A 22,574-nucleotide genomic window follows, 5' to 3' on the forward strand; every position below is an offset into this window, starting at 1 on the left:
ATCAGTGAGAAAATAAAGAGCATGACAACTCATTGGAGGTGGGAAGTAACACGAGGCTGGGTCTTCCCTGTCTTACCCCAAAACAGGATTGAATGGTCACTAAAGCTATTGACTGAGCCCTGTCTGCTGGCAACTGTATTGATAGGCACCTGTCAATAATTGCAAAGCTGATGACATCCCTAGGTCTGTGGCTTTATCTATTAAAAAAAAAAAAGTTGAGAAAATAGCATATGTATACCCAGGGGTCTGGGCACAGAAGTATGGCTGTTGCTTGAAATTAAAAGTGGGAGAAGGAAAGGGAGAAGAGAAAACTGGAGCAGGGCATGCTTTCCACAGAGAAAGGAAAGTGGGTGAATAGCTTGTTTTAAAATGGAAGAATTAGTTAATTGTATGTCTGCATGAGATGGTGGTGCTGGGGCAGTTACCACCACAAAACAGCCTTGGTAAAAAACTGCAGGTTTCTCAAAGCTCTGCAGTTGAATCTTGAAATACCATAGTTTTCTAGGCAAAGTTTTCTGCTCACCACTGGCAGGTAAATGGAATATCTAATTGTAGACTCCTGCAGAGTTTAAAACGAGGACTGAAGTGCGATGCATGTGGCTGCAGGGTATGCTGTGGCATTTGAGTTGTTGCTGGTGTCTGCCTTTTAATTCTGAAAAGGAGGGTTGAGGGGGAGGCTGCAGCGCTGTGAATAGAGCTACTGGGTGGGGATGTCCTTCCGAAATAGCCGAAGAACAAACGAGACTTCTCATGGTACCCTTGTTCCTGCTTAGGACCAGAGGCCACAGGGCGTGTGCCTGTTCCATACTTTGCTTTATAAACCTTTAAGGATCAGCAGAGATAGGCCAAAACTACTTAGAAAGTAGCTGTTAAAAGTACTTTGAAGCATTTTTCACTGGCCCTCCTCTTGATGTGAGCCATCAGCTCACAGTTTGTATGTATATAGAGAGGTTTTTCTCCCTGTCTGATGCTGTAGAGAGACACTTAAACCTCTTTGTGCATCTGGGCAAGGGCAGTAACCTACAGGTGGATGCAGAGCTCAAACTTGTAAGGTGGGTCCTTTCCTTGCTTTAACAATTCCTACCCAGAATAGGAAATGAGTCCCCTTACCCAGACTTTGATGGAACATGCATTTGTCATCAAAGTGATGTGCTGGCTCTCTTCTCCTTCTGTATTTTCTTTTTTTTTTTGGTTGCACTTCTGGTATTGGTGCATGGGGGTGACAACACGCTTTGCATATGTGGGTTTGGCCCCAGTCCAGCGTGAGTTCTGCTCTCACATGAATGCAGTCTGGGCTCAGCACTAATCCTCCAGTGTCAGGGTTGCCTTGTTGCTGTGGGATCTTGACTGCAGTCCAAAACAGGGCTTTGGTCAGGTGACTGTCATCAGTACACAGATGTTTCTTGGAAATAAAACTCTGCAACTGAGGTTGGCTCCTGAGTGAGCTGGGAACCCAGTTTCTGATCCAAAACAGCCAGGTGTGTGTTGGCTGTGGCTGACACATGGACAAGGAGGGACAGCCCTGTCTGCGCTGGTTTTGACTGTTTTGTTTGCATGGATGAGTGAAGAACTTCGATCTGCAAAGTTACTTGAATGCTTCTTGGTACTAGTTCACATCCCCACTTCCTTCTGCACTCCCCCAGCAATTGCTGGTTTTACATGCATTAGAGACTTGAAAGGCTCATGCAGTGACAGTTGTTCTCAGTGTTTAGAGCCAAGGGGATCTTTAACCCGTGGTAATTAATGCCCCACCTTTAAGACCTCTGTGTTGTCCTGGATGTATGTCACCAGATGATGACAGGAAATGGTCTGATGACTGTTTCTGTGTCTTTGCAAGATCTTTAAATTCCTCACAGGCAGTTGCATGTACCCTTCCCTTGTAATTTGATATAAATCTGTTCCTGTTACATTTACCATGTTTCAAACAGATATTCAGTAGTTCCTCAGAGGCAGTGGTGTGTCTGGCTAAGTCAGGCTGGGCTTGGACACTCTCTGAAGATGAGCAAGTGTGGCTTGCCAGTGTTCTTGTTCTGCTGTGGCATTTCTTAGAGATGCCCGGTTCATGCACTGAGTGTGGCTTGGAGGGTTGGTGGCAGCTTCAGGGGACCTGTGGGTCTGCTTCAGCAGCCTCTGCCACGGGAGCCTGAGACTGTCTCCTAGCTAGCCTGCCTGTACTGAGGAGGTTCTGCTTTTCTGTGGAAAAGATGGCACGTGTGCTTTGTATTGAAGTAGGTGAAGGGCAGTGAATACCTGCTGGGAAACCTGAATAGCACTTGGACAGAATTCTGCTCATCTGGTGGTATATATTGTTGGCATTCTTAGGAGAGTAGAATCTCTCTCTTGCCCTCTTTCTGAACATCTGTTTCTGTGCATGAAGTCATCTTTTGCCTGCCTTTTTTTCTTCCATTTGAATCCACTTCTACCTAAATAGTCTTCTTTGCAGCATCAGGAGTGTGAAGGCCAGCAAGGATTTTGTCAGGTCATCTTGGGGTGTTGTGTTCTGCAGGAAAGTCACTGTGAGTAGAAGCACTGGAGTGTACACTTGTGATGGGCAGAACTATAAGAGGCTGTAGGGCATGAGCTGAGCTGTGTTTGAGCTCATTGAGGCAGAATGATAGCAAAGGTGTAACAGTAGAGAGGTTTTTTCAATAGGATCTTGGTGCTTGTGAAACTTTACAGAAGTTTCTTATTGTTTCTGTTTCAGAAAAAGGACATGTATGCCATCTCTTCTTACTGTAACAGCGGGTCTGATGAAAGCTATCTAAAGAATATTGCCTTTTATTACTGTGGTTACATAAATACTGCTACTCTGTTACACAGTTATTCTGTGACTTGTTGTAATTCTGATGATTTTTGCCACATGAATGCTGAATTATGTATTGCATGGAAGCTCCTGTCACAAGTCCCAAGTAATAATAAAACTGGAGTTTAAAACTGAGCGAGCTCTAAAAATGAAATAGTTGGCAGAACGTTCTTTGAATTTTTGGTGGGGGTCGTATAGAAATTCCGCTGTCCATTTCTGGATTCCCCCTCCTTAGCATCAGCTACCTCTGATTGTTACAGAAATTTTTTATGTTGAGATAGAAACTAATTGGCATTAGGGCTATGAAGATGGTGAAGGGACTGGTGGGGAAGCCATACAAGGATAGCTGAAGTCACTTGTTCTGTTCAGCCTGGAGAAGAGGAGACTGAGGGGGAACCTCGTTGCAGTTACAGCTTCCTTGTGAGGGGAAGAGGAGGGGCAGACACTGATCTCTTCGCTCTGGTGACCAGGGACAGGACCCAAGGGATTGGCCTGAAGTTGTCGGGGGGGTTTAGCTTGGATATTAGGAAAATGTTTTTCACCCAGAGGGTGACTGGGCACTGAACAGGCTCCTGAGGGACATGGTCACAACACCAAGCCTGACAGAGTTCAAGAAGCGTTTGAACAATGTTCTCAGGCACATGGTGTGACTCGTGGGGTGTCCTGCGCAGGGCCAGGAGTTGGACTTGGTGATCCTCATGTGTCCCTTCCAACTTGGGATACTCTGCGATTCTGTGAATGTTTTTTTCCTTGTCCTTTGGTATTTCTGGCATTTAAGGATGAAATAGGGACAAACATTTAACTGTGTGACATCCAGGCTTAGCAGGAGCTTGTGAAATTAGATTGAGAAAGTCTGTTTTCTTCTCTTTGCTGGCAGAAACTAGGGAGCCTTATTTTAAGCTTTTCATGCAGAATGTTTCTTGTAACCCCAGTACTGCCTCATGGACTTCGTCTGACTGTGATAACTGCAGTTGAATATCCAACTGTTGTGCATTTCCATAAAAATACATAAATCCTGAAACAGTCCACAATAGAGATGTTAAATTTGTTACTGGCTTCTAGTGTTGACATTCAAGGATGCAGCTTTTGCCTCTGCTGTTGTTTCAGGCTCTCTGCAGATAACTTACAGCCTTGGCTTACAATACTCTGGGTGGGTTTCACTCAAAGTTTGAGCTGCCCTGTATAAATATGAATCCTTCCTGCAGAAAACAGGGTTCTGATTATTGAGTTCTTCTGCTTAACCAGTGTTTGTTTCAGTGATAACCAGCTGACTGACCATGCCTGTGACTCTTTCCTAGCAGTCAGCTGTGTACATACCTTTTCTTAAAGTGAGTATCAGCTAGGAGTAAGAAGTGGTTTTGATGATTTACAGCACCATGCCCAACAGCCTTCTTTTCCCAGAGGCTTTGTAATCTGAATAATGTGATGTGAGTACTGCTTTGTTAGATTTGTAAACTCACATAATGATTAGAAGGGAAGAATACATCTGCCAGGTGGATTAATGAAGATGGTTCTTTTCATCAGTAGAGAGATTTTTTCAATAGGATCTCGGAGAATTCTGGGAGAACTCACTGATTGTACTGAGCAATTGTAGGTGATGGACAGGTAGTGAATTTCTTGCATTGAACTGCTAAGAGATGAAAGTGAAGTGATGTGAACAGGGTAGGCAGAAATATAAATACCTTAGAACTGCCCAGGGAAGATAATTACTCAAATATTAAGCTGGGGGGTTTTTTTGTTTTTTTTTTTTTGTTTTTTTTTAAACACAATTCTCTTTGGTAAAGAGGATATCCTTTTACAATAAAGGCAAAGAGTGCTGCTTTTCCATTTAGGGACAGAATGGACTTCTGCACTTTAAAACTTCCTAGCAATCCCTTGTCCAAGGCTTGCTTATTCCTTGTGAAAGGAATAAAGATCTTGAAATAATCTCTGTTTTGTCTGGGGAAAGGCAAAACATGATCTAGTTGTGTGCTTTGTGCCCTGCATTTTCACTCCTGGTAGGCTTAGGCTATAAAACTACAAACAGTGGAGGCATTTGTAGGCTGCTCTTGCATTGCATTAAGGCGGGTGCTCTTCTGCTTGAATTCTTTCAAACGTCATAATTTGGTGGTGTGGATTTGAACAGGTTTAAGCTCCTGGGAAATGCTTTTCAGCATATTAATCTCTAAAGACCTGTTCTTTTTTCCTGAAAAATTAAGTGAGGAGGCAGGAGGTGAGATGAAAGCTGTATAGCTAACTAGAGCCCTGAAAATTCAGTGAGTACCTTCTATGTAGATCTTCACGAGCAGCAGGAGCTCCTTTTAGGTACTTTGTTATTTTCTTGTAACAGTAGTAATACTGATTGCTCTCTAATAATAAACAAATTTTCTATAGGATAGTGGTGCTGTTAACATGACTTATGACTGCCATTCCAGCAAGAGAGAAACCCAGTTGGTTATGTGGTGTAGTAAAATAAAAATTGAGCAGGGTGTATAAGTAGTACTTAGAAGCTTTAAAGTGTGAATTTATGAACAGTGAAGAAATTAAAAGGGAAATAAACAGTTTTGTTGTATTTATTTATGAAAGGCTTGTCAGTCTTATTGTTAGGTATTGCTGACATTGGACAGGGCTAGGTGTAGACCTGGGAGGAAGATACTTTATTTTTAAACCATCCATTGAGAAGTCTGAGTACATGTATACTGTGCTTCTTTCTCAGCATTAATGAAGGCATAACTCCTTTTCTTTTGCCCAAGGGGGCTTAGATATAGCACTGGCTTCTTAAACAATGCTATCTTTTCAGATGTTATCATGAAGTATGTGAGCAAGGAGAACTGCTTGGTGCTGCACAGAGTTCAATCTCTTACTTGCTTATCTTTTTATTTGGTTTTTTGTTTGTTTGTTGGTTTGGGTTTTTTGGGTTTTTTTGTTAATGCTTGTGAGATCAGGCTTTCAGTTCATTTTTTTACAGCCTGAGTTAAGGGCTTAGGTGCCAAATGAACACCTCCTTGGTTTAGGTTGGTATGGTACAAATATATGTCACATTTCTGATTTCTTTCTGTTTCCTTACGTATGGGTCTGTGTTTTGTGCTTGCATTTGGAGGGATGTGTCAGTTCATGTGGTCTCTAGTGCTAAGGCTGGTGAACAGGTCTCTTTGCCTTGGCATGGCTTCCAGGATGTCTTCTGGCACAGGGATCAGGGCTTGCTCTGCTCGTTGGACGGGAGTGTTTCATGCTTTGGCTTTCTGGGCCCAGTGAGAAGTACCTCTGGGGAACATTGGCTCTCTGTGCAGTGAGTACATCCTTTGTTACCCAAGGGCTGTTTGCCCTCAAGTGAAGGGGATAATTCAGGGAGACACCTGTTCACTAGAAATCCCAAAGGTACTTAAAAGCTGCTACTGAGGCTTTTCTCTCATGCTTTAGAAGCGTGGGCTGCTAATTCTAGTGTTTGTGGCCAAATCCATCTACAGCTCTCCAGGTGAATTTTAGCACCCTTGGCTTTCTAAATTGGTGGTGTACTTTCCAGTCCCATTCTCATGGTGTTAGACAGCCACCGCGTTTGCACTAGACATAATTTCAACTGATACTAAAATTTTGTTTGCATCAACACAGGGGTTGCTGGAGACTTCTGAGGCTTAGTCTGCAGTGCACTGTTGCTTCTGCAACGTGTACTTGAGGTGTTGTCTGCAGTTGTTGTGCTGCATACGTGCACCAGTGCAGGATCCACAAGATGGCTGGTGTGCTGTCCATTGGGATGCAGAGTCTTTTGTTCTGCTGAGCAATGTGCTGTGGGACATAACTGTTCTTTCCGACGCAGCAAACGTGAGGATGCCCGGGGTGCCTGCAATCTGCTGTCTGTTTCAATGTAAGCTGATTATAAGTGTTAGTTACCGAATAATTTCAGCATATCCCAAGTTTCACCCAAATATTAACAGCTACTTATTTTGTGCGTAGGTTGTCTTATTAAATAGTGTAACCTAGAATAGTTCTGCATGGAGACTGGAGCAGAAAAGAAACAATTAAGCATTTTCCCTCTGGGTGTCTTTCAAAAATCGTATTCTCCTCCTCCTGCTATTTTAATGTCATGTTGGTTCTCTACCCGCCTTTCACTCTTGTTTCATGCTCAAAAGGATTCCCTCGCTTCTGATTTTGGAGTTACTTGAAAATTCTGTGTTCTTTCATTCCTTTTTTTGTCTCTGTTCTCACTGCTGGGCCCAGCCTAGTAACCAGCCTGGGCACCACTGAGGAGCAGCAGTGGTAAAAGGGTAGTGCCTCCAAGCTCCTCCTTCCTGAGGCTGTGGAAGAGAGGGGAAGGACGTATTCAGCCTCAGGTCTTGCCTCTGACAGTGCCCACGAGTGGAAACCTAACGAAGAGTGAACACAGCCTATTACTATCCTCATGTATCATCTCATCATATGTAGCTTGGAAGCTTCCTAAGTTACAGATGGTATCCTCACAGAATCATAGGATGGTTTGGGTTGGAAGGGACCTTAAAGGTCATCTAGTTCCAAACCCTCCTGCCATGGAGAGGGACACTTTCCACTGTGGTTGCTCAGAGCTCCATCCAACCTGGCCTTAACGTGCTTAACCATGGCTAATTCCTCCAGGTGTTTGCTGGCTCATGGGTGTTGCATTTGGCCACCTCTGAAGTTGGTTTCTGAAATGTCCTGGGTGTTGGCACCTATTAGCTGATCTTTGTGTGTTAACTTTCCCTTTCATCACCTCTGATGTTGACTGTTCAATGCATAGCATGCCAATGACAGCAGCAAAGTATCTACCTAGGACATACATTCCTTAATATAACAGGAAGCATTTTAAAATGTGTATTTGGGCATGCTTAAATGAAAATGGGTAGCTAAAGACTGAACCCCAAACTTTGCTAGGACTCCAAGTGGTACTGTGCTGTGATAGTCCTTTATTAAGTGGCTACATGTGGGTTTTCTCATGTCTAATCGCATCACATTCTTCCTGGAAGCTTGAACGTGTGTGACAATCTGTAGTGCTATGTGTTCCTGTGTGTAGCAGTTCAGGACTGATTGTAGAGGCCAGAGTAGGTACTGCGGCAAATGCTGCGAGTTTAATCAAAGCAGATAACAGTGATAACTTGCTGGCATATAATCTAAAGGGAGAAAGGACTTTAAATTTGTGATGGGGAATGTGAAAAGACTGCTGGTCTTCTTCGGCCAGGTGCTGAATTGATGAGCCTTGCTATTCTGCTACTGGATGTAACAAAATACCTGCAATGAATACAGGGCAAGGTTTTCAGAGGCGATGGAAGGCTTGGGACTGTGAGCCTGGAACTTTACCAAGGAGACTTGGTTCCCCAGAAGGTTAATGCTCAGGCATTTTTGGTAATTGAACCTTTTCCTTTCTAGAACTAGCTAACTTTGGTCACACAAGAGCAGAGTGCTTCTTCTTTCTTCCTCTCTTTTTTTTTTTTTTTTGCTTGCTCTAGAAGTCACAAGTAGAAGTGTTTGTTTTTCTCCAGGATTGGGTAATTGGGAGTGGAATTTCACCAGGTGCTTGCTCAGTGCTTTGCTGGTTTCTGAATCTCTTTTTTGTTGCCCACATGCACATACCTGCCCACCTGTTCCAGAAAATCTCTTCTTCTGTCCAGTAAAATTAATCTTCCAGGAAATTAAACAGCAGCAGCATACAATACTGTTTCCTTTCACATGTGAGAACAGCTTTCTAGAGGTAGGATTCAGGGCCACAGACAGCTAATTACACAGCTAATTTGCCTTCAAGCTCTTGGAGGCACTGAATGCCAGGAAATTTTTGACTCTTGCATGCTTTTTTGGAAATTTTGGCTGTTAAATTTGTTGAGCAGGCATAAGTGATGCTGTGAAGTGTGGGTGGATTTCAAATCCTGGCTTTAGTTCATGGCTTTAGCTCACATTTGTGATTTAGGGAAGAGTTTCCATTTCCACACTGAGCTTCAAATGTGAACAGTCCTTTAAGAGCACACAGGTTGCATCTTCATTACTGTTTTGGCTGTATTTCTGAGGTGAATCTCCTCATTGTCCCAGTTTCTGCACTTTGCTTTTTACTGGGAAGCCATCTGAGTGTGCAGTTAGTATTCCTTTGGACGTAACTGAACCAGAAGTGTCACTTTAGGAGCATATCTGCTGTGCTTCAGGTGTCTTGGATCTTTGGTGTGTTGCAATGCCCCAAACATGCAGAATGTGATTTTTGGGGGCTTAGCACCAGCTGCCCTCTACAGCCTTTTCTCTTTTTAGACTGTACCAGTGCTAAAGTAGACTGTTGTCCTAGTCTTAATTTTCTTGGTGATGGGGATTTTTTTTTTTCTTCCCAAATATTAGTGAAGGAAATAAGGAGTCCATCTTGAATTCTTTCCACTGACCTAAAACTTTATTCTAAATTTTCAGGAGTGTTAATGAAACTAGCCATATTGATTTGAATGTTGTTTGTGAGGCTTTTCCCTGTGTTTCCAGAACTGTCTTGTGTTGGTATTTGTCCCTTTCAAATAATGAAGAGTGCTGTGGCATGCCTGTTTTCAAAGCCAGCTGTTTTGCAGACCCATCTGGGGGTAATTTTATTTAACTGTCTGTGGGGGGGTTGCACAGAGACCTTGACTGGAATCCCTGTGTGCCTTCTAGGTGTTGTTTTATGTCCCTGACCTCTCATCTTTTTTCTTATCCAGACCTCTTTTCTTCTCTTGCCCCCACTGACCCCCTGCTTTGGAAGTAAGAAATGATTCTGTAATGGAAAATATTTCTTCCTGAAATGGGTAATTCAGTCTCCTTTTTTTTTTTTTTTTTTATGCTACAGATGAGACTACCTATCTTTTCTGGGGCAAGAGAGTCTCATTGTCTCTCCCACAGCAAATAATGAAAGCTCAGCAGCATCAAGTACTGTAAATACCTTGCAGTCCTGTTCTCAATTACAGAATTAGTTATGTAAATCTTGTCTTAAAGGAGGAAGAGCCCTGATGTCTCTTAAATCATACTCTCTCTGTGCACGCATGCGTGCAGTTCCTGGTCATCCAGGAGAAAAACACCGTGCAGGCTCCACAGAGATTAACATACTAAACGCTGTTGCTCTGCATGACCTGAAATTGGCTTTTGGCTCTAATTGGATCTATGGGCTTCGAGAGCAGGGCTTGGAAAACACCAGCCTCCAGTTTTCCAGGTTTCAGACATCAGTATGGATATGGTGGTTGTGTAGGTGCCCAGGTGAAGTCCTCTGGGGGCACCAGTTGCTAGAGCACAAGTTAGGTGACTGTGTTAGCTTATGTCCTCTCTGCCTGGCTGTACATATCTTTGTGCTCACCTTTATGTAAAGAAACAGTGGGATGCAGTGAGCACTAAGCCTGAAACCAGGAATGCCTGTTATCTGTTCCTAACTGTTCCTGGTTTTCCAATTTGGTCTAGTTGGTTAGTCTGTCCAAGTAGATCTGCTGCAAAAAGACCTGGCAGTAGCTGTGCTGCTGCGCTTACCTACATGTGCCGACAAGGCACAGGCACTCGTTTCCATGCCATAACACCCGTTCTCTGTGCATCTGCTGTTGGCATTTTTAATGTGGCTGCTTGCTTGGAGATTATTTACAGTGAAGATGAGAGCGTTAGAAAATTACATTACGGGCGAAAAGGATTGCTCTAAAACACTGAGCTCCATCCCCCCACTGGTTTCTGTGGCTGCAAATCAGTTGTCAAGCGTGGAGCCAAGGTGGGCCAGTGCCATATGCTGCCTTGTTCAGCAGTTCCAGCAGCCTGGCTGCCCAGCCACCTCCTTCCATAATCTCTCACAACAGCAGATGCGGGCAGAGGGAAGCTGCCCTTCAGGATCCCAGCTGGAGAGTTTGAGAGCCCAAGTGTGTGTGTGTTGTGTCATTTGGCGTTGTGGCTGCTGACTTCTGTGATGGGCCTCTGTTGCTGCATTTGCTGAAGCCTCCGGGATGTCTTTGCTCATCCTGTGAAATGCTTGTTAGGAAATGAGTGCGTGGAGATTTGAAGTGAACCCCAAAATAATTCTTGGAGAAGTGGAGGTTAAGATTACTAATATCTAGATTATGAAAGTATTTGGCTTTTTAAATTTCGTTTTCCAATCCCCTTTAGATTTAACTTGGCTTTAGACAGGATCTTGTCTGTTACGAGTGGGGTGTTGAGTAACATTGCAGTGGACAAGTGCCACCAAATTTAAGCAGGTAAAGAACATAAAAAACCAACAACAAAAACCTCCTGCAGCCTGCCCCCCATCCCAAACACCAAATAAAAAAGCTCACACCTAAAAGCAAGGCAGAATGATCACCCAAGAAAACTGGCCCCCCCCAAAACCTCCAAACAGCTGCTTGTGCTTTTTCTTGCTTTACTTTTTGGTTTTAGTGTAATTGTCAATGAAGAGTAAAAGACTTTCTGTTGGTTTCAGCCCTTTTTTTGTTAGCATTTTTAAAAGGTTTTTTTGTGTATTACCTAACATTAAAGATAAGTTGGAAAACAAATTATTACTTCACACTAGTAAAAATCAATGCTTTCTGCTTTGGGAGGAAAAAGGGGTGATGATAGTGGAAATTATTTTCGGGAGAGGAGGGAGTGTTTCCAGATTTCCTTTTTAAAATACATATATATTATACAAATTACAGATTTGTGAAACACATGGATATTGCTATTCATACATCTTTTAAAAAAGTCTTTTGACAAAATGCTTTTTCTTAGCTTTCCAGCTTTATCAGCTCTGCTACATGCTATGTCCTCTTTAAAGACCTGCTGGTAAAAAAACTAGTAGCTTTTAGTATTTTAATATTATCTTTCTAGGATTTTTTATCTTGGATTTTCACTCAGTATACGATTTTTATTTAATGTAGATGCAGATTTAGAAATTATCTATTCCAATTGTTTATCCCCAAAAAGTTCAGTTTAATCCTAGTGGTGTGGTGCATTCCACACAGAGCAAAGAAAATGGTTTGTCTCTGCCCAGAGGAAGTTGCAGTATAGAACAAATGGATTTGGACTGCTCTGCTTGGTTCCAACTGCTTTGGGAAAGATTTAAGATAAGAGATAAGTGCAAGTTAATGATGTTGCAGAACAGTACTGATTTTAATTCTGTATATTCCAGTTTGGGGACTTTTTAAAAATACTGCTCTTGCTCAAGTTGGCATTAGTAGTAGGTGTTTTTTAACCTGTGTCCTTCCTCCCCACTGAAGGAAATGTGAAGGTATTGTAGATGCAGCATTTCTGGAAATACTTGCAGCCTGGTTTCCAACTACGCTCTCAAGCCTTGACTTGTGGGCTTTACTGCTTTGTCACCTGTTTTCCTTAGAATGTAACATATTGAACTTCTCCTCTGCAACACAAATTGCTTCTGAGGAAGAGCAACAGAAAATCACCTGTCTTGTGTGGCAGTCTAAATACCACTTGCAGTCCACCTGGACTTTTTGGGTCAGATGTCACCAGGTAACCTAAATGGGCTGCTCTGTCAGAGTAGGATAAAAATGGATATCTCTGAGACTATTTGGAGGACAGTAAATGAAGGCCATTAGTAGGGACAGGTTTGTCAGGTAAGACCCAGGAAGAAGTGACATGTTCATTCCTGCATTTCATGGGGGTTTTTTCCCATCCCCTTTCTTTTTTGCTCCCAGATGCATTTTAGAGACTTGTCAAAAGTAGTTCTTAGATAGAGCCTTTTATCTTTAACTGTCAGTCAGTGATAGGGAAAGGGAATAGAGATTATATGTGATGGAATTGTTTGACATCCAGAGAATCTAAAACGTCATCTTTGGTATTATCTTTGCCTGCTAGGTGTTTTTTTTTTGTTGTTGTTTGTTTGTTTGTTTTTTCTGTTTGGACCAGTGGTGCTAGGGCAAGGGATAGTGGCTTTAAACTGAAAGAGGGCAGGTTTAGATTGGATATTAAAAAGAAATTCTGTTTGATGAGGGTGGAAAGACACTGGAGCAGGTTGCCCAGAAAAGCTGTGGATGCCCCATCATTTGAAGTGTTCAAGGTCAGGTGGGCTGAAACTTCTAGGAACTTGGTCTAGTGCAAGCTGCCCCTGCCCATGGCAGGGTGTTGGAACGAGATGATCTTTAGAAGTCCATTCCAGCCCAAACCATTCTGCGGTTCTGTGATAACTGAGAACTGTGTCCTAGTGAAAGCCTCGTGGTTTGTTTAGGTGCTTTTGAAATCCCACTTCTTGCTGGCAGTGGGTGAGAGGGGTGAGTGGTGAAGACAGCAGGTTGTTCCTGTGCTGCAAAATTAACATTCACATGCTTTCACATGAATGTTTGTCCACATGGTATAGAGGGAGTTCAGCTGGGAAGGTACTTGCTTTTTCACCCTGTGCTGGAAATGTGGCTTTTCTGAGATCTCAGATGGTATGGGGATTAGAGCAATCCAGCAGCCTTGCAATCCAGATAGCCTTTCTGAGGCTCCACTTAAGATGCAGTATGCGTTTCTTCATCCTGATAGAGATAATGGGTTTTAAGCAATTACACCCAGGCTAATTCCTTTTGATAAGAGCTCTACATTATCTAAAAAAAGAATCCTAGCCGCTTGGGAAAGAACAATGTAAATGTCTGTCTCACGGACTCTTTCATTTGCTCTTCTCTGATATCTTCAGATGATAGCTGCAGATTTTTCAAGCCATAAAAATCTATCAGACTTTTTTTAGGTAAGGGAGTATTGCAGCCAGGGAGGTGTAACACGACTGTTTTCTTGCAAGGTATGGAGGGAGCCCTTCTGCGTGCCTCAGATGATCCCAGGCTAGTGTGGTGATTACAGCTTTGACATTAAGAATCAAATTTGGTTTATTTTAAAGGAGCACCTAGTTCCTTCCCTGTGCAGGCTGGCTGGTTGTAAGGTCTGGGTTGCTTCTGCTGATTAGGGCGATCTGAATTTTGTAATTTGGAAAGAATAGGAATAGCCTACCACTTTATTTAGCATACATCCCAATCCCTGCTGTGTGTTTGTCTACACTGGAAAGAAGGATATGATGATGTCATGTGTTAAGCAGGAATGGTAAAGGGATCTCACTTATTTCATTTTGGTTTTTACTTTTCTTTTTGAGACTAATGGAAATCTTGATAGTTAGCTGCCTTTCTGGTACTTCAAGAACTTCCCTTTTCTGCTTAATCTCTGACTTTTCCTCTCAGACTTTCCAGTGTAGTGTAGAAAATTTAATTGACTGCGTTTAAAAAGTGGAAGAAATACCAAGGTAAAATGTTTGTTTAAATGTGCCTCTTCTAGGAAAATCATGTTATTTATATGTTAAAGAAATTACTGCCTTAACAGTATTGAAAGGTTTTCAAACATTTTAGGTGTGTTTGGTATAACTTGTTCTTTCTCTCCCAGATAGTCACTGATGACATTCTTGATGTGTAGCTGCCTGATTATAATTGAAGCTGGGAGGAGAGGCAAGGGGAAGAGGGGCAGATTGGAGATAAGGATTGTAATCTCCTGTGCTGATATGCTTTGGCTCTCCTTCCCAAGAGGAGAGCCTGTGAATGTTTGGCATGCTTCCTGTCGCTTCACCTGCCTGCTCACCAGGGAAAGTTGCTGAATGCTTCCCAGCAGGAGCCTGATAATTTCTGTTTTGAAAAGAGAGGAAGAGTATTTGAGTGGACGTGACTCTGGTGGGCTAAAAAAAAAAAAAAACCAGGCAAAATAATTTTTTTTCTTCAGTTTGGAAAATGGCTTCATGCGTCGCAAACACTGCAGTTAAGGAGTTCAGTACTGGAGTGAGAGGTTTAGGATTTTGCTAGAGATAGGAGGCAGAGTGCACAGCTTTAATGGTGGGGGATCCATTGCTCATACTCCACGTGGCACAAGAAGGGTTGCCCCTGCTCAGCCCACTCCCACAGTACTGCAGCAAGGGCTGCCTTGACTGGAAGTAAAAGGAGGAGTCCAGGGAGGGATGGAGGGAGGATCGTTACTGCCGTTTGCAAAGCTGGCTGCAGTATTTTTTTTCCTGTCATAAACTGTTGTGAATTTGAAAGGGCTGCTGGGTATTTCCTCCCCAGACATGGTAATGTTTAGTTGGCAAATGAAACAACCTTTTGTTCGGAAAGCTCTTTTGAGATGAAAGGCGTCAGCAAAGTTGTCGCTGTGTCTCCTGTGACTGCCTTGGTTGAGGAGCTGGACTGTGTGTTCTAAGTCTTTCTGATGCAGAGGCTCGAGTGCTTAGTCTGAGCCAATTTACTCATTCGTTAGCTCTTACTTTTTTGACTTTAATTGGCTTCCTACTGCATGTCAGATTGCATTTTCCTTTGGCTGGCGGATGTGGAGGCGACCTCCTTCTCTGGGCTGCTACAAGAGCACGTTTTCTTATTAGATAGAGCTGTCTGGTGCAGGCTGGGGGAAGCACCTTGTGAGAGAGTGCTGAAGCACAAGTGTGTTCTTTGCAACAGTAATACCGTCTCCGCCTCGTGGATGACTCCACAGGTTACTTTTCATCTTGTTCTTTCATAAGTGATACACAGATGCAAAATGTATATGGAAATGAAGCTCCTAGAAGACTTTCCACATGTCCCTAATGCAAGGGGAAATCCATAACCAGCCCTTTCCTTGAGGAGTTTTGTAGCTTGTTGAGAGTTTCAGCAGACTACCTGTTCTGTTGATCCTGGACTATTTTTCTGCCTTGTTTTCTCGGTTGTCCTGAAAATGACAGGTTGCTATTTAATGCACTCGGATTGACTTCACAGTCTATCTATTCAATCATCTGCTTTCCTTGTTCTCCTTTTTGGAAGGATTTAATTTAATGCCAGCAATGAGATGGTGCACCTGGGTGGTGGGACAAATTTATGAACCACTGCTAGGGAAAAAGTAATAGCCCAAAGCTGCCTTGGCTATGTCTGAGCTGTCTTGCCTCTGTTTTACTAATACGGCAGACCCCAGTTTATTATTATTCTACCTCGAGCCATGCTGTGTCCCTGTTTCTGGTGGAGTATTTAATGCATTTCCATGGGAGAATCCTCTAATCAAGTGCTTGACAAGTACCCACTAGGGCTCTGTGGTTGTCTTACATTTGTGTGTTTCTGGCCCAGCCCTGCAAAAGGACCAGTGTTGCCTGCTAGTGCCGTCACCTGTCTAATGAGCCCAAGGAGGCCTTGTGTGTTTGTGTGCTGTCCTCCTTAGAGGGGCTCAATTTCCTTTTGTTTTGGAAAACGGATCCTTGCAATTTCATCTGGTGGTCTGGTAACTCAGTGAAAATAAAGTTTTGTATTTAGGCAGTTAACCTTGTGCTTGGGAAAGTTTGATGTCCAACACGAACTCAGATCCAGTTATTGAGTTCTTACTGAATACCCATCTTTGGTGAGGTCAGTGATGCTGAAAAATGCAGAATTGTCAAAGTTCTTTTGTTTTCTGTCACTAGTGTTTACATTGTTTTGTCCTCCTCCATCTGTTTCTATAGTTAAATGGGATTCAGATGAATTCATTAAGAACCTGTCACCTTATATTAACAGTGAAATATATTGGCTGTCATGAAAAATAAATGTTTCCAACAAATTTACAGAGTTTTAGGCTCTTGTATCATGACTGCTCTGGGAAGGTGAGGGAGTGTATGCAAGTTACACAAGGCTCTGTAAGAATAAAATATTTGTAAAAGCTCCTCACTTATTTGCCAGAATAATATGGAGCTCACCTTTTGCCAAGATCAGTGTCCGTAGCACTGTGTCTGTAGCTACTTATGCCACAGTTACATGAAATGTTAATCCCTAATGCACAGCAAAGAACATAACACCTTGTTTAGTCTCTAGGGATATTCTTGCTGCAGGACCGAAGGCAGAACCTTGAATTCACAGCCTGCTGGGTCACTTAGAAATGCAGCTCACCCTTGGAGTGTCTGCCCTGTGCACGCTCCTCCTCACTTGTGCGGAGGGCACAGCAGCTGCTCTGCAGGAAGTTCTCACCTCTTACTTGGTGATGTTGCCTCTGCTCCTGCTGTACCAGAATCCTGATTTATCTTTGCAGTAACAAATGTTATTGTTTGGAAAGTACAAAATTCTGTTACAACTCGTCCCTCTTCTCTTCTGCAGCCTATTCCACTGCCTTCCTTCCAGCCTTGGGTTAAGCAGGAATTGCTTGTGGGACTGTGCTGGAGGGAGGGGGATAATCATGGCTTTACAGATCTGGTGAGGACTCCCTGTGCTCCTGTCTTTTCCTTTGGCTTGCCTTTTTGTAGGAAGGTGCTAATCACCCCCTACCTTCATTTGGTGTCAAAGGGTCTTTAGTGACCTTGGAAGAAGAGAAACTGAGCTGTCGGTGCTAATCTCAAACACAAATGTGCAGCCCTTGCCACATTAGTCATGCCTTTGTCACCTCTAGATTGGATTAGTGCGGTGCACGATATGTGGGTCTGCAGCTGAAGACACAGGCAGAACAGTGTTGTCTGCTTGTTTTAGTGTCACCAGAGAGTATTTTCTAGAGAGATGTCAGTGTTTGAAGAGGGCCTTCAGTCAGAATCCTGAGCTGACTTCTCACAGTGGTTTGCTGGAAGCTGGTTTGACTGTCAGGCTTTAAAGCTTACCTGCTGCTGTTACTGCTTTCGGTAAGAGGATAAGTTGAAGGATTGAACGCAACTTAAGATTTACTGAGGAAGTATATCAGAGCCCTGTAGCTTGCTTTACTTTTTGTTGACTGTTTTTCTGTATGGATGATTTTATGATTTTAGCGTGGTGCTTGGGTTTGGAGATGTGTCCTTGAAGACATCTGGCTGTGGAAACAATACATTGACAGTGGAGGTTTTCCTCTCCAATGCACGTGTGAATGGTGCAGAAAAGTCCAGCTTCCTTATTAGGCCTAGTCAATCACTTGATCAGGTATATAATAGCAGTCTTCTGGGAGGGATAGAAGGGGTAAGAGATTAACCCCAGTTTGCATTACAAATAAGTTTAATGAAGTACTAATGTTGAATACAGAAGGTCATGGCAATGAGGAAATTGGACTATTATGACTGAGCCTGTACACGTGAACAGACTGCAAAGTAAAGAGCATGTTAGGAGTTCTGAACTGGGGAGGTAAAGGCAGCGTCAGTCCTTGGTTCATCTGCTTGCTGAACTGTAACTGCAAATAAAAATACACTTTTTCTCTTGCAGTTTTGCTCAGTGTAGCTTTTTAGCTGCCTTTGTAGCTTTTAAATGCCCACAGAAATCTTATTCTTTAACACATCCTTCTCCACACCTCTCTGGCCGGGACAAGCTGTGCTTTATAGCAGGTTCCCCAGTGGGGGGTTTCTGTGCACAAGACTCCTTTGCCCACACTTGGATACCTATTGGCATGGCCTAAGCCAGCAAGCGAGGTCCTAATCTACAGGAAGAAGATGCGCAGAGTGATGGGAGGGGAAGGGTCAGAGAATATATTGGTGTTCATGTCACTAGCTGGTGGCTTTCCCACTGAACTTGGTGAACTGTATCCAATGTGGGTTGCTGTACTTTGTGTGTTGGGGGGTTGTTTGTTTAACTTTGGCTTTTCCTCTGTGGTATCTCAGATCAGCCTTTTGGTCCAGCTGCTTTTGGTGTTGTTAGACATCTACTTGGTTGTATGAAGATCGGTCTTTCAGTGTTCTGGCTTCTGTTCTACCTGGCCGTTAAAATATTTTGCTATGGATATGGAAGTGGTGGGATGCAGTAAGCTGTTTATGTCTGGAGGCTGAGTTTAGGTAGTACTCTGAAGACATTTCTCTGGTTGGAGTTATGAATCAAAGCAGTTTGCTCTTTGGAGAAGTAAGGACCTGCCAAAATCCATGTGCAGCTGCTGGGGTTATTCTCTGGACTACAAGAGCCAAATCAACCAGAAAAGTCTCTTGCTGTGTCTTTGCCAGGTCCTCTGGCTTGTTTAAGTGGTTCACACTTTTGCCTGGAGCATAACATACTGCTTTGCCAGCCTTCTGCAGAGAACTGCTGCTGTCCCTCTATCCTTCTGGTGAGACGGTCCCAGAAAACACAGTCTGAGCACTGTGTGTTCCTCTGCTTTTGAGGGAGCCTGCTCTGCCATGCTCCCAGGTGTTCTGGGCCTTCACCGAAGATGAAATGTGTGCTAGAAACAGGTGTGGTTGCAGAAATCCACTCAAGCAAACTGTGTCTGTTATAATCAGCTCTTCCTTTTAAATCAATTCGGAGGGCAAGGAATCTCACCTATGTGAGAGAAGCCATGACCCTTCAGGGCAGCTGTGACTATACTCGTTTTTGGAGAACCTTGTCTTAAAATTCTCATGGCCCTCAATCTAGGGGAGAATTAATTTCATACTTCAGACTCTCTAATGGTATCAGCAGAAGTCTTATAAAAATTCCTGATTAGATTATGCCCTCATTGTAGTAATGAAAACCACTTATTAATGTTTTTTTAAGCATCTTACATAGCACTTGCCTTGTAGTAGAGAAACTGTTATCCATTGGATCTATGGCTAATTCTCTTTTCTTTTTTTTTATCTCTTTACAATTTTCTCTCAGTCAGTATTTTGTTACCTCATGTGGTATTATATAAGCAGTGAAACAAAGATTGCCCACACTAAAAATGGTGTGTTTAGGGGCTCCTAATTCAGTGAGATTAAATGTTAATGGGAAATACTGCTCTTACTAGTTCTTGCTTTCTGCAGAGTGGAATGCCCAACCTTGGCATGTTTAATTCTTGTTACTTTCCTGGTTGAAGCCTGTCCTTAACTGTGTGTTACTCTTCATTCTCCTGCCCAGCTTTCTGCAGAGGGCGCATTGTGAGAGTGCCCAAAGGTCCCCTCATTCGAGTGGTGGGCACGGAGGTGGCGATCCCTTGCAGCGTTAGTGACTATGATGGACCCAGTGAGCAGAACTTTGACTGGGAGTTCTCCCGGGAGACTGACTTCGTGCGGATAGTGAGTACCTGGGATTCTACCTTCACCTCTGAGGAGTACCAAAAACGCGTGGGCCGCGGGGATATCAAACTGAGACGGAGCAGCAACGATGCTGTGGAACTTGTGATTAGGAACATCCAGCCAGCTGACCAAGGGAGATACAAATGTTCCACGCCCAGCACTGATGCCACCGTTCAGGGAAATTATGATGCAGAGGTCCAAGTGAAAGGTATTTCTGAAGAGTGAGGTGTGCTTTAAATTTGTTTTTGATAATGATTATAGATGTACCCTTAAGAATGTTGACTTTCTGTTGTTTATGATCATTATGATTTTTATTTGTTTTCTTCTTCTCATTCCTCTTTAATTCTCCTAAAGCCAGAATTGAAAATTGGGAAGTATGATAGCAAAGGCAAGTGAGGTGAAGAAGTGAAGAGAGGCTGTTTACTATAAACACCACTTTTCTGTCTAGTAAATATGTAAATAAAACACTAAGTGGTGGGTTTTCTGAAGATGTCTGCAAATATTTCATGTCCCTAAGCCTCTGGTTAGAGAAGCTAAGTTCAGGTAAAAACCACAGGCTGTCTTCTCTCTCATTTTTAGTGACATTTAGGGATCTTTCTGTATGAAGGAGATAATCTTCTCTTTCTCCTTTAGCATGTTGATGCTACAGTCTTATTCTATCTTTGCTCTATCACTTAGCATTTTTCGGTATTACATTTGGACACTATTTCTTTTCCCATGTCTTATCTTTTACTCCCATGAATATCAAGCTTAGTTTTGCATGGGAATAGCAAAATGATGATGTTTAGATGAGAAAGTAAAGTGAGTGGAAGGCTAAATGAATTCTTGTCTTGGCTTTTTTAAAGCAGAGCACTTCCTTTATTGCTTTTTCAGCTGAATTTCCTTCTTCCTGGAATATATGTATGAGTGGAAGAAGGAATGATTGGCGAGGTGTTGCTCTGTGGTGGTTTTATTGCCTCATATCTTAACAGGTCGCTGTGGGTGTTCTCTTCTTGATTCTGTTTTATGATGCTTGTATCTTTCGGGTTTTTTTTCCCCCCCAAATAGTGATTTCCGATGGCTTGTCCGTGAGTGGTTCCAAAGCTCGCTCCTCGACGTCTCTCCGGCTGTCTGAGGGCGACTCCTTCAAGCTGCGCTGCTCAGCGATTACCGCCTCACCGGAGCACACTCACCTGCACGTGACCTGGCAGGTCAAGAGTGGATCCTCTTGGCAGGACATCCTATCTTTGACTCATGAGGGCAAATTCCAGCCGGGCCCTGGCTACGAGGAGCGCTACCGTAGCGGGGACATCCGCCTGGACACGGGAGCCAACGACACGTACCGGTTATCCGTGTCCCAGGCTTCCTCCGCGGACGGCGGTGCCTACAGGTGCCTCGTGAGCGAGTGGGTGAGAGGGGCCGATGGCTCGTGGCAGAAGATCCAGGAGAAGAGCGTGGAGATCGCCACTGTGTCAATCCAGCGCACCGGTGAGTGCTCCTGGTGGGCTGGGGTCACGGCGCTGGGCTGCGTCCAGACTCTGATGCTTTGAATGAAGGGAGGGTGCATTCCAGCAGAACCTAGGGTGCTGTTTGGATAGCTGGCCTGTTTACATCCTTGACGTAATTTTTCTAGCTTTATTTTTGGGAAAAGGGGGTTGATGGCATGGGAGGATTGCCTGGAACCTCTTAGATGCCTAGATCCAGATTTTATCTCATCCTTCGTTTACTTCAGAGTGCGCATAGTTTTTATATTTCTTAAATAAACATTGTATTTAACAGCTGATCACCCCAAACCTTCCCTCTGCTCTTTTATTAACATAGTGTTCCATAGCACTAAACAGCTGCACTTCCCCAGTGAAAGTGGCTTGTGATTCAGTGATAGATGTGAAGCTTTTCTGTATGTTATTTATTAAAATAGCATGGAAAGATCAAGAGAAAGGAGGGAGGCAGTGATAATTTAACAGGGCAAATTATGCAGTGATTTTTATCACCGGTCTGATTGCTCTGCTGTGTTGGCAGGGGTCTAGGACAGTAATGGTTCTGTTAAGCACATCATTGCATGCTTGGCTAAGGAGACAAAAATACATGCAGTGCTATGCTGAGGATATCCAGATATCCCTGCCCATACAGATTTCAGGACTAGATGCACTAAGCACTTGATTGCATTAGCATTATCACTGCTGGTTGGAGGAGGGAAAGTGGGGGTGATGCATCTTATCACTCAATAGGTGGAAAAACAGGCAGTGATGGTCCCTCAGAAATATGAGATTATCACGGTATTTTAGAACTGTTCAGACAGGAAGGGTATCTTTTCATTTTTGTAATCCTTTAATCACTATAGGGAGAACCCAAAAGTCTGGGGTTTTTTGATTGGCTTGTTTGGATGTAGTTTTAGTGTCTTGGTGGTACTTAGCCTGTGAAAAGTGACAGGATCAATCTGCCCCCTCCTTTCAGGGTGTCTGTTGCACAGCGAAGCTTACAGGTGCTCTCTGCTGACACAGGACTTGCCTAATTAAGAGCTGTAATTCTCTATTTTGTCACACTTTTGCAGTGGCTGAAAACAGCATGAAGCTGGTCAGGACCAGTAGTGGTACAGTTTTTTGATGTGGTTTGGGTGTGTGGTTTGTCTGTTGTGGGGGTTTTTGTTTGTTTTGTGGTTTGTTTTACTTCGGGTTTTCTTGCCTTCATTTTAAGCTCAGTCATTAGCAGCACTGGCACTTTGTCAGGGGTATGAAGGCTTTTTTGAAGTTGTGCTAAAGGGGATAGGTTATTCTCCAGCAAAGTGCTGTATACACATCCTGCAGAAAGACTTGAAGAGCATCTTGTGCTGACATCTGAAATCTCTGCACTTGGATGCTAAAATGAACTTGAGATGTAAATGGTTATGTGCCTATGGGTAAACTCTCTCCAAGTCCCTATATGTGCATATACTGCCAGATTTTGAATGCCTATCACTTCCATGAAGATAAAAATGTTCCCTGGAGAAATGTTGCTCTTAACCTTGCAGATGAATCT

At 43.2% G+C, this 22,574-nt stretch overlaps 1 protein-coding gene and 1 long non-coding RNA gene across 2 annotated transcripts in view; one reads left to right on the plus strand and one right to left on the minus strand.

The window, feature by feature from the left end:
* Positions 1-22,574, plus strand: part of PTGFRN (prostaglandin F2 receptor inhibitor) — a 67,020-nt gene that overhangs the window by 9,928 nt on the left and 34,518 nt on the right. Inside the window, exons 2-3 of the mRNA XM_048294370.1 lie at positions 19,423-19,788; positions 20,628-21,047. Of these exons, the coding sequence (XP_048150327.1) occupies positions 19,423-19,788; positions 20,628-21,047 (786 nt within the window). The remainder of the gene's footprint in view (positions 1-19,422; positions 19,789-20,627; positions 21,048-22,574) is intronic.
* On the minus strand, positions 1,522-19,483 carry LOC125321469. The gene is made up of 3 exons (XR_007201550.1): positions 19,404-19,483; positions 16,591-16,601; positions 1,522-1,531 (listed from the first exon to the last, which is right to left on the minus strand). It is a non-coding gene; the product is annotated as an uncharacterized LOC125321469 (long non-coding RNA).

The sequence above is a fragment of the Corvus hawaiiensis genome, chromosome 2 (assembly GCF_020740725.1).
Source record: "Corvus hawaiiensis isolate bCorHaw1 chromosome 2, bCorHaw1.pri.cur, whole genome shotgun sequence".
NCBI lineage: Eukaryota > Metazoa > Chordata > Aves > Passeriformes > Corvidae > Corvus > Corvus hawaiiensis.